Genomic DNA, 11,886 nt, shown 5'->3' on the forward strand with positions numbered 1-11,886 from the left:
TTCACAAGACTTTTGTGAAGTGCACCTTTTTTGGCAGTGGTAAAAAAGAGGAGAAAGAAGACACTCGAGAACACATGTGATGACATAAAAAAACGCACAGAAGCTTTTGCCAGTAAAAGTTTAGATAGATGACACCAAAAGACAAAGTGCCGAGACTTTGTCTTCTTTTGCACTTGAAAAAAGCTTAGAGAGAGTTGAAAGCGTGGCAATAGAAAGGGGCGCGGAAGAGCTCGATGTGCGTGTGTAAGGATACAGTCGGAGGAGAAATGGGCATATACAGTTGTCTCGTGTCCTGGGTGTGTGCGTGTACATATGTATGTATGTATGTATGTATGTATGTATGTATGTATGTGTGGCAAAGTATGTGGTATTTCTATCATTCACATGTACAAGACACTGCAATACCGTGTTGACATTAGAGCAAGTTAAGTGAAGTGAGGGGGGGGTGTTGAATTTCTGTGTATAAAAGAGAGCAAGGGAAGGGGCTCTGACTTCATACACTCTCCTAACTCTCTCACTCATCGACAAAGTCAGCGCTCTCCTCCTCCTCCTCCTCCTCCTCCTCCTTCATCACTAAGCTCTCTCTCCATACATACTCTGTTTTCCTTTTCCTTCCTCTGTTTTTCATCATCTTCTCTCTCTCTCTCTCTCTCAAATCTTTGAGCTATGGAGTGCCCTCTGATCCCCGATGATGATGGAGATCTGAGAGCCATTGTCAGTCGATCATGTAATTCTCTCTCAGCTGCAACTTCTTCTACTATGATGATCCCACCTCCTCCATCATGCCTTACACACCTCCCCAACACCTATAATAGTTACTTTTACAACCCCGATTTGCCTAAGCTTGCTACACATGATATAGCTTGGAACCATGGTCAAGTATCAAGCCCTTCTTCTTCTCCACCTTCCCCTTCCTCTTCTTCTAATTCTTCCTTAGGTAGTGGCACATCCATCCCAACCATGAAGTTCGGCACAAGGGGCACCAAAAGAAAAGCACAAGAACAACACAAGAGAGTGGTTCGGGTCCTTGCATCTTCTCGGGCGCCCACAAAGCCGGGGGTCGGTGAGAATAATGTCCCTTCCGACACATGGGCTTGGAGGAAATATGGACAAAAGCCAATCAAAGGCTCCCCCTATCCTAGGGGCTATTACAAGTGTAGCACTTGTAAGGGTTGTCCTGCGAGGAAACAGGTCGAGAGGAGCGTCCTCGACCCCACCATGCTCCTTCTCACATATAGTGGCGAGCATAACCACACTTGCCCTACACATCGTCGTGACACTCTTCATTCGATGTCGTCCACTCCTTCCCACGTTGTTATAGACTCCGATGCTAATGTTGATGAAAACTTTAGTGCTAGTCCCATTGTGACATTGGCCCACACAAATAACCATGATGAGGCTCAAACCCAAGAATCTTTATGGTATTCAACCGACCCCGTCCTTTCGGCGTTGTTGCATACACACACACAATCCACTACTATCACAAATGAGGACGAGGAACAAACTTCTCTGCATGGTGCCCTTTTTGCAGAGTTGCTAGAGGAAATGGAAAGGCAAAGTTGGAGCATGGAGGAGGAGCAAGGGGGTGTGGATGAGGGAGAATTAGGCTTTGAAGAGGTCGAAGACCCCTTCCACCTTTTTAGTTGGTCCACCAATAATTGTAACATGAGTTGTTGTTGATCAATCAAGTCAACCATATGGTGCAATGACATACATGTCATATACCTATTAGATTGGCCAAATTTTTAAGGTGTAAAGAACACTCTTATACATATTAGGTTTCTTGTAAGTCACTCAAACTCTTTAGTTTGGAAAGCATAACAATCTTTTACTAAACCTCTGGCTCCCAACAACAATTTTTTTTTTCTTACTTTCAATTGCAATAGTTAATTTGTTTCTACGCTTATGTTTAATTCATTTTCCTGATCGTACACCCCAAGCATTTAGGTATTTTGTCGAGGGGATACAATATGTATCATGTGCTAAAAAACGTTGGTTGTTATTTCTGTTGATGAAATTATGGTAAGATTTGTGCTTGATCTTGACACGTTTGTTAAACATGATCAACAACTCACCATCTAAATGTTAAATTTTAACTGACTTTGAGAAGTTTTCGTTTACCTTAAATGATTAGAAAGGTGGAATTTACTCTTTTATAAGTAGTAAGTACCCTTTGGAAATCATGCTTAAAAGTACACATTAAGTCATTGTATCTTGACTTTGTTAAACCTTTGAGAGGAATAAACTTAAGTGCTTATTTTTTAGATTTCGTTGTCGGTAATCAGATGGTGAAATTTCATTTCACAAACATTGGATCCCTCCTTTATTTTATACATAAGTGAACATCAAGGGGGGGTTGTTTTATGAAATGAGAATTTATCCCTTTCTCAATCAATAGAGTCGTCTCAAAGCAATCTTCTAGTTAAAATGCATTATGCATGAGTAGATTCAAATGTTCTTATTGTGGGCATTCTTGATATGTAAGAAAGAGTAGCCATGGAGTTGTAATTGTAATTATTGTGGTTCATGATTTATTTGGTCCTATTTCTTGCAAAAATCTAATTTTACCCTAAGCATGTAGGATCTACTTGTCGGTATTTCATCACGTGTCATCGTTAATGTTCCATGTAAAATCTAGATACATATGTGGTGCTACTCGATGCTTGCCTAATGACATTGGATTATGTGCTCTCTATCTCTCTCTCTCTAAAAGGATATTTATTTTGCAAGAAGAATGTATTATCATGTAAGGTGATAGAAATTGTTCGTGTGAATAAATCCAGTAGTCTTCATGTAATAAGCATGTTGCCTTGCGCCCCTTGAAAACCTTCCTTTTTTCATTGTCCCTTTTTCCCTTGTTTTTCTTGGTGGAAGTATGTACTTCTCTATGTCATAAACAGATGCCCCTCACCCTTTTCTTTGTTTCTAGTTCTCTCTCTCTCTCTCTCTCTCACACACACACACACACACACACACACAACAATATCTATATTACTAGTGGCAAGCGTCAATGGTCAATGTGACGTAAACGTCCAAAAAAAAACAAGCTTTCAATGCTCAAAAGCAATTGGAAACAATTCCAAAGAGATTGTCTAAGAGGGAACTTTGAAAAACAAAAGTCAACAATAGGTGGTTGCCCAAATATGAATGGTTTCGGGCTACCCAAATGATGATAAAAAATTAACGAATATCGAACTAATTAAAGAAACTAGCATCCTCTTAGACCCGACAGAGGGTAAACAACCAGAATAATTTTCCAAATTGTATTTGGAAACTTGAGTCAAAGATTTTCTTTAAGTTTACACTTGTAGGTCCATGATCGTAAGTCCCTTAGGGACATGGTATAAGCAATAGAACCGGGAGATGATGCTAATTGTATTGGTTACTAATATTTGCTTCATAATACATTACTGTCAATCGAATAGTTTCGTTGTACACATTTGTATCATAATTCCACAATTGAGTATCTATTGAAATTCCAATTGCACTATTTAACCAAAGCAGTGCCTCTCTTTCTGAAGTTGATTCAAAGCCCTTTCCTCTTGGAAGAGGTTTATGAATAACTGTAGTTGATAAACATTCCAATAAAAGTTATTTGTGATGGACATGTCCATAACAAATGAAGGTGTTTCTCATCCTCTATGACATCTCATACGAAGAGAATACCTAATTTTCTTTCTCTCTATGTGGTATCCAATTTGAAGTATACCCTATAACCATCAACTCAAGAACAATCTTTGTTCAAATGACAGATCTAATTTCCAAAGTGTAAAAATCTATCTTTCCACAATCTCTCATACTGCGAAAGAATATTCCCATGCCCTTGAACCCAAGGAGGTGGATGTAGTTGCATGTAAATGTAGCGCAGTCATGCATACACTTGTATTGCCGCTCTTGTAATACCAATCAAAGAGCCTATGTGATGTCTCTAGTGGTGGCACAAGAAGTAGTTGGTCAAATATTCTAGACCATATATAGTTGTCATTTGAACCCAAATTATGAAGCATTGTTGCATCTTGGAAGACCAGCTCATGCCCATCCATAGTAAGCACATCAAAGATAATATTATACCTCATTTGGCTAAAATGAATGCCCCATGTAGCTCCACATGGACTAAAGAGATAACAAAAAGGTAATTGTAATGAAGTCTCTCATATCTCATGGAGTTATTAACATGCATCCCATGTGACCAACTTCCAAACTCTAATGAATTTGGTGCTAAAGGGATACCCTTTTAGACCAACATCAAAAATGCCAAAAACATACTCCCAATAAGATCTTTGTCTCTGTCTCTCTCTCTAAACAAGTTTGCGAGTCTAAGTATCACACTTTGATACAATGATTTGCCTTTGATCATATTCGACCATGCGTTCCACACATCTTTGACCAAGCCCAATCCTTACAAGAATTTATCTCACAACCACAATGTGCACTCTCAATTGCAACATTGATTGGTAAAGTTCTTGAACATCGACAGTCACTACTAAGTTTCACATGTATCACATGAAATATAATATTTTTGGTTTCATAGGTCATATTTGACCTCTGAAGACGATAATACTCCCCCCCCCCCCCCCCCCCCTCTCTCTCTCACACACACACACACACACACACACACACATTGGTGAAAACACAATGGGTAAGACAAACATTCCACCAAGGAAAGGCTCACTACTCATTTCCACGCATACTTCCAAAAGTGTTTCAATTAAGCTCATAGAGAAGAGAGTGGAGACCAAAATCCATGTCAAAATGTCAACCATTTAATAAATTCCCTAAAAGCATTTGTCCTTCCCTAGGTGCACATATCAACCTAGAAATAAATTTTGCATGAACATGAACCATGATTGCCAATGCAATGCATATATATGAGTAGGCATATTGCATGTGGTAACCCTATAACCTTTTTGCCCTAATTGATACATAAAGTTTTACAAATGCTTAACAAAAACAAAGAAGAGAATTGGATGTTGTTGTAGTAGTTTAAAATAGACACTCCAACTATTTTGTTGACTATTGGCAAAGATTAAATATCTCCAACTACTTATGACCTTTTGGACATTATATGACCCTTTTTTTGGTATGCCAAAATTTTGCCTTTTCTCTTAAAGAGTGTCTCCATCAACTTCATGCCTAAACACACCAACTCCACCTTTTGTTTTCAAAATTCATTAGGATAGCCAAAGCTCTTAGTAAATATAAATGCACAAGTACAAATACATTTTCATGTGCATGCACATACATATACTTGACTATTAAATGGTGTTTATGATATATTTATGGATAAAAACATCTATATTTCCCTCTACTTTGATCAAATATTGGATCAACTTCATTATAGTGTAGGCTCACTTTTAACATGCATGGTATATAGACATGTAATTTATATCAACATGCATTCTATAATATCATTTGCTCAAAACAAATAACTCTAATGCCCTACACAAGTATTTAAATGTCATTATACACCCCTTATATGATCAAAATATAAACAATAATTTTGAGGTCCTAGAGGCTGGTGAATGTGGAATAATCACAATAATTGTCAGTGACTTCTCAAATTAAGTCACTGAGAATTACAATGACCACATCTATACATTACAACAAATGAAGGCTTGCTTGTTGTAAGTCTTACAAGTGCACAGCAATCAGGCTAAATTAGGCAAAATGATGGCATTTCGATTGGATTTATTATTGGAATTGACCAAAGCATTTGCCAATCACTATCAAAAACTGAAAGTTACGAACAACCTATTCCTAGCCACATTGGGCCATGGTTGTGGATTGCATTATTTCTTCTTTGTTCTCTATAGGCATTATGGGCCTTTGTTGAGACAAACCTTGTATACCATGATAGTGACAATGATGATCTAAGAAATTGAAAGATGTGACGCTCTCTTCAGGTATGTCGTTGGCATCGAAGTTCATATCTCAGACACAAGACTTATGCATACATACGTCTTTCCGTAGCTACTGGGCCATCATCATCAGAAGGGCGTAATCGTTTGTGAGATGGAGTTGACGTTTCTGCAATCCTCTTTGCAATACAATTTACTGACTCTACATCTGACATGTCACATCAATGTTGGGCATGGTGCCTCTTACAAAGAGTAGAACTCAATGCTAACCAATGAAAATCGAATAGTTAGATCATATGCATACAAATAGAAAAACATGTAGTTAGGTTCCAAACAAATAGCATTATAGCATTACACAGTATAGCTTGATTTCCTTGGTTAACATTTGCAAGATTCTCTTTTTAGACATCCACCACCATCAATTTCGTGGATGATACCCTGATCTACACTACATGAAGAGTTGTTTTCTCACCTACAACTGTGAACTAAAAAAGTTAAGATGCAATAAACACAAGCATGTTAGACTGTCTTAGCTTGCATTACGCCCAAATTTGCTTATCACTTTTAAGTATTTTTTACCTGTACAAGTTATCCATAAAATCATCCACAAGGACAGGCCATGCACCTGAAACAAAGACAGTGTACCAGATTAACACCCATGGACAAACATCTGTTCCATCCTGTCTTCCAATGAGCAAATAGCCTGAACCCTAATTGCAATTTTGTACATCCATATCTAGTCTAGACCTTCATTTATGTAAAATAAATTCCTCATCAGGGCGCTGAAATACTCTTAAGTTTAGGTAGGATTCAGTACAATACCCCATCAATTTTACTAAATGTGATCAACATTATGGCATAATTAGGAATCTAATTAGTTTAATTGGCATCCAATTTTGGCACATCGGTCTAATAATTATCAATTAATAGGCTGAATAATTGTTTTGCCACTTATTAGTGATGAATAGGCTAATTAATGATTTCATGATCAATGAGCTAAGTATAAGTAATTCATCATCCTAACTCATCTTTATTAGGACAAACTTAGACTAGAGTTAAGTAATCACCAGAGACTGGGCCTAGCTGAGGTGTAGCATACAGATGATTGTCTGGCTGTCTACTTAGGCCAAAACACTAAAGCACAAGTTTTCTTCATCAAGAAGAGTTTATCAAGGCTGAGTCAACAGGAAGGATTTACACAAGATCCTACAACAAGTATTCCGTTCAATAACCCCCCTTCACAGCAATTTGTGGATAGGAAACTGAGAATTCAGCATTTCACCTTCAGGATCATAATTACTGAAGTCTTCATTGATAGTAAAGCTGAATTCCAGAAACTGTCTCCATGTATCTTCTGATATGGCACGGTGTTGATGTTTCTGTACTCCTATAAATCTTAATCATAAACCAAGAACATTATCATAAGAACCCCTACAGTCTTCACTCAACCATATATTATCAAGACAGGAGACATCAAATTCAAAAGGCCGTTCATTGGACCAAAATATGGCAGCAACAAAAATAAGTAAAAAGCAGGCACGAGTTAAATATGATACATATGTCTTACTTGTTTAAGTTAGAACATTATGTTTAAAGTCAAATTGTATATATCTTAGTTCTTTCATGCATAGTGTGCACAAATCGATTAGCATGCACAAGGAGCAACATCCCTCATAACCAGAGAGGTGGCAAAGGTACTCCCTTCTGAGCTCAGAGGATACCAACTAGAATAGAATCCACTCATGATGTACATCACAGGACTATCTCCTACATAGAATAAGTGAACTCCAAAGACATCATCTCGTTGGAAAAAACTCTCCCAGTAATGATCTACAACAGTGGAAATCGCTTCCAAGTGACCACATCGTCCTTTGGCTTCAAGACAATGAGGTGGCAACCCACTTCTCCAGGAAGTACATCTCAGTGGCAAAACTTTTTGTTTCTCAAATAAGCATATGTCATCCAAATGAAAAACATACAGAAAACATCGCAGAGACCAGGGGAAGGAACAAGAAAAGGGGTGGGGATTGGGATGCCATGTAGGAACTGCTAAAAATATAAATATTCAAGTATGTCTATTTCATAATCTTAAATTGTTAAAATCCTAATATTGGAACATGAAACCTGAAAATTCCAATTCCTGTGTTTCCAACAAGAGTTTGCCAATCCCTAAGGTCATGGTCAGGACAGTGGTGAAGATAGTAAACAATGCAAGTCAAAGCAAGCAACCAACAGTCAATAAGGACAGCTTCCTTCAGATGCAAAATGTTAAAACTTCTTGATGCCAATCCCTAATATCACTGTAAAAAATTCTACCTACCACCCAGAGGAGGAGGACAAGAGGAAAAACCAGCAATGGCTTTATAAAGTAACTTCTCGGGTCAGTGGTGAAGATAGTAAACAAGCCAAGCATAACAAGCAACCAACGGTAAATAATAGCAGCTTCCTTCAGATGCAGAATATTAAAACTTCTTGATCATGTTGCTCATTTTCCAAGTCATTCCATTAGTGTTAGAATATTAGCTTGGAAGTAGATGCGTGTACTAAACAACTTGATATTAATTGCAAACATCAATTGGCAGAATGGATTACAGTTTCCCTAGGGAATCTGTCCCCAGATTGCTGTTTCAGATGAAAAGCATGCAATCTTGTTGTTGCTGTAATATCATACTACATGTTGCTCATTCATAAAACAACTATTTTGACATTTTACTGCATCTGTTTTACCTCTAATCATTGTGATCGGATTTGAATGTGAGATGAGGCTAATACAATGCGAACGAACATTGGAATGGAAGATGGACTCCTTATGAAGGCATTGTTTTGCCTTTTTTTAGCATTGGGTATAATGGAACTCATGAGGCTAATACAATGCGAACGAACATCGGAATGGAAGATGGACTCCTTATGAAGGCATTGTTTTGCCTTTTTTTAGCATTGGGTATAATGGAACTCATGAGGCTAATACAATGCGAACATCGGAATGGAAGATGGACTCCTTATGAAGGCATTGTTTTGCTTTTTTTTAGCATTGGGTATAAAGAATTAGATTCATTTCAATTAGAAGACTGTATAATGATTTAAAGAAACATTCTTGTCAGCTTCCAATGGAGCAATCCATTTCTTGGAGCCATCTCTTAGAGACTGGTTATATACCTAGGTTTATCACAAGTATTAAATCTAGATTCATTCAATCAGAAGATTGGATAATGATCTAAACAAAAAAAAACTCAGGGTCCAATGGAGCAATCCATTGCTTACAAAAATCTCTTAGAGTTTGGTTATATACTTTGGTTTAAGACAAGTACTAAATCTAGATTCATTTCAATTAAAAGATGTGTATGATGGTCTAAAAAGATCTTCTCAGCAATGTAGCCAATGCTTCTGCTGGTGCAATTTGGAGCAGGGAATCAGTAAAGAATGCCACACGTTTGCTGATTAGGTAGCTCAGCTGGAGGCTAATGCATTTTTGCAAAGCTTTGGAGGTCTCGTAGCAATCCAGGTTCACTAGATATTGAAAGTTACTGATAATATTAGAAATTAAGCAAGAGAAGATATTTGTACAATGTCTTTATACATGTCTAGGTCTTTACAGAGTATTACAAGTTCCCAAAGCAGAATACCTGCACAAAAGAGCACTATTGATCAAGACATTGGAATCATTCTGAAATATAAATGCCAAGTCTCAATGGAGGTACTTACAGCTAGAGATAAGAACATCTGCATATTAGCTGAGATAGTATTGATATCAAGAAACTCCATAATATAAGAAAAAATTCAATTACTGAGGCTTTTTTGTCCTCTTTCCCAACATATAAAGAAGAAAAACCCATAGAACAATGCAAATCGAGCAGAGTCCCTTAGCTGTCCTATGAATTTTAGCTTCATATTAGCAATCGGATATCCCTTTAGCACTTGACATTAAATCCATCCTTTCTTTACAGAAATAATTATATCAAGGGCATAGTCTATTCTTTGGTCTCCTGTTCAGTGCCAAACATGGAAGCTATGCTTGTGAATCTCAAAACCTAAAAGAAGTTTATGATTGAAATTGAATTTAGGGCAGATGCATATCACACAAGCAATACCTTTTCCATCATTGGTGTCATGAAATACCGAACTCATTCCAAACGTAATTGATCGTATAACTTGATATTTGTATGTCAATATGAGCATTAGACAACCATCCATAAATGAAGTTGTTTTGACCCATGCATATAGGTTTCATCAAAGTCATGGTTCTCGTGTGAAGATCAAACACGAGATTGATCATTGTGTACAAAAAAGACATGATTCTTTTGTTACGAAATTTATTTTCAGTATAAAAAGAATTTGCTAGACCAAAAAGGAATTTACTTCCCAGCTCAGATCACTCTTGAGCCTTCACAATCCTTCAAGGGCAGAACTTCTAAAGATTAAAGAAAAAGGTGATCAATCAGATTGGGACTATAAAGTTGAAGGACTTATAAAGGCTCACGAAACCTCTATCAGTCTGAGACCTTCAGGCACTTATAAAGATGAAATCAAAACACTTAAAGAGTTCAAAGAAAAATTGACCATTCCAAGTTGATCAAGAAATGCCAAAACTTGTTAAAACGAAATAAAAGGATACACAAATTTCTAACCATTAAAGCCTCGTTTCATGATTCTGAGAAGAGCTTGAGCAACCGGAACTAACCAAATAAAACACAATTTTGTAATGATTTAAGTCTCATTTTATCTTTCTCAGAGAGTTTGAACGATCAGGGATTCCAAAGATTAAATAAATTGACAAATCTCTAAATATCCAAGTCTCCTTTGATCACTATGAGATCTTTTGTGCCAGAACTTCCACGACTTAAATAAAAAAACACAGAGGAGATTCAAGAGAACATGGCATTATCTTGAGGCCTTAAAAGATTACCAGACTTGCTGGAGATAAAATTAATCATACTAATTTCTAAAGATTCAAGAAGACACTGATTGCTCTTAGACCTTACAAAATTATCAGAACGTCTAAAGATTGCATTAACGTGATCAGTAAAGATCAGTCTAAGATTTCAAAAATCCAAAGCCTTGAGATAAATAAAAAATAAAAAATAGACATACCAGTTAATCCTTGCGATTCTGCAAATGCGAAAAGCGCAGCAAGACGAGCCTTGATTCTTCCAGAAGATTCATCACTTGACGCGATGTCTGCACAAAAGATATTCTGATACATAAGAAGAACTTCGAAGGAGGAAGAGAACTGGGAAATTTTCTCTTCTTAACAGAGAGATAAAACAATGAGCTGATTGTAAATAGAACACAAATCCATGAACACGGATGTATGAGTAAGAAGGAAGAAGAAAAGCCTTCTCTTTGAACTTCTCAAAGAAACAGCACTTACTAACATGCGCAGTCGGAATACATCTCCCACATGCGAGTATCCCCACAGCCACGGCCAGAGAAGCAAGAAGATATTGTGGCAGAAAGAAGAAGAAGAAGAAGAAGAAGGTAGCAGGACTGAGGACGTACATACATATATGAAATGGCTGTTTCTTCCCAACCGATATTCTTCCCAAGGAGAAGTATTCCTTCTAGGAGACTTTAATGCGAGAACCCAATCCCGACAATGCACAATATTTCAAATGAATAGAAACCTAGAAATGGTAAATGTCGATCCTTTAGACATAGACACCACACGTAGATCAAAGGATCAAGGTTCGGACGCCACGAGCTTTGGCCATCATTTGCTCGAACTTGGCAGTCGGCACTAGATGGTCATATATAATGGTTTAGCCAAGTGGCCAGGTTTGGAAGAGCTCACATGTTTCCCACATGGAGGAGGGGAAAGCACAATTGATTATCTAATAGGACGCCCTGAAGCTACCCACATGATTAACTCCTTCCGAGTGGCCCCATGTCCTATTGGCGCGGACCATAGTTTCTTATACTTCGAGCTAAAATGCGATATCTCTAACGTCACCAACTCTAGTCAACCACGCCATGACATCACAATACATTTCACACATGAGCTCTCTGACATATATGCTCGACATGTTCAAGC

At 37.5% G+C, this 11,886-nt stretch overlaps 1 protein-coding gene and 1 pseudogene across 2 annotated transcripts; one reads left to right on the forward strand and one right to left on the reverse strand.

Moving 5' to 3' along the window:
* The first annotated feature begins 496 nt into the window (after nucleotides 1–496).
* Nucleotides 497–1,793, forward strand: LOC147859665 (putative WRKY transcription factor 29). The gene has a single exon (XM_087324998.1). The coding sequence runs from the start codon at nucleotides 667–669 to the stop codon at nucleotides 1,678–1,680; it is 1,014 nt and encodes a 337-aa protein (XP_087181124.1). The 5' UTR covers nucleotides 497–666; the 3' UTR covers nucleotides 1,681–1,793.
* Nucleotides 1,794–5,525: 3,732 nt separating this feature from the next.
* LOC147859666 (uncharacterized) lies at nucleotides 5,526–11,360 on the reverse strand (annotated as a pseudogene). Its single transcript, XR_015530236.1, has 12 exons — nucleotides 11,231–11,360; nucleotides 10,943–11,033; nucleotides 10,215–10,263; nucleotides 9,644–9,722; nucleotides 9,561–9,589; nucleotides 8,949–9,014; nucleotides 8,451–8,528; nucleotides 7,983–8,110; nucleotides 7,141–7,253; nucleotides 6,438–6,483; nucleotides 6,242–6,306; nucleotides 5,526–6,066 (listed from the first exon to the last, which is right to left on the reverse strand). The product of XR_015530236.1 is annotated as an uncharacterized LOC147859666 (transcript).
* Nucleotides 11,361–11,886: the final 526 nt, after the last annotated feature.

Source organism: Azolla caroliniana, unplaced genomic scaffold, assembly GCF_043228905.1.
Source record: "Azolla caroliniana isolate FFs.n. ecotype wild unplaced genomic scaffold, voAzoCaro1.0.p SCAF_9, whole genome shotgun sequence".
Lineage (NCBI taxonomy): Eukaryota > Viridiplantae > Streptophyta > Polypodiopsida > Salviniales > Salviniaceae > Azolla > Azolla caroliniana.

Bases quoted from the DNA above. Each gene is read 5' to 3' on its own strand.
- LOC147859665 (XM_087324998.1), top strand. From the start codon at position 667: ATGGAGTGCCCTCTGATCCCCGATGATGATGGAGATCTGAGAGCCATT.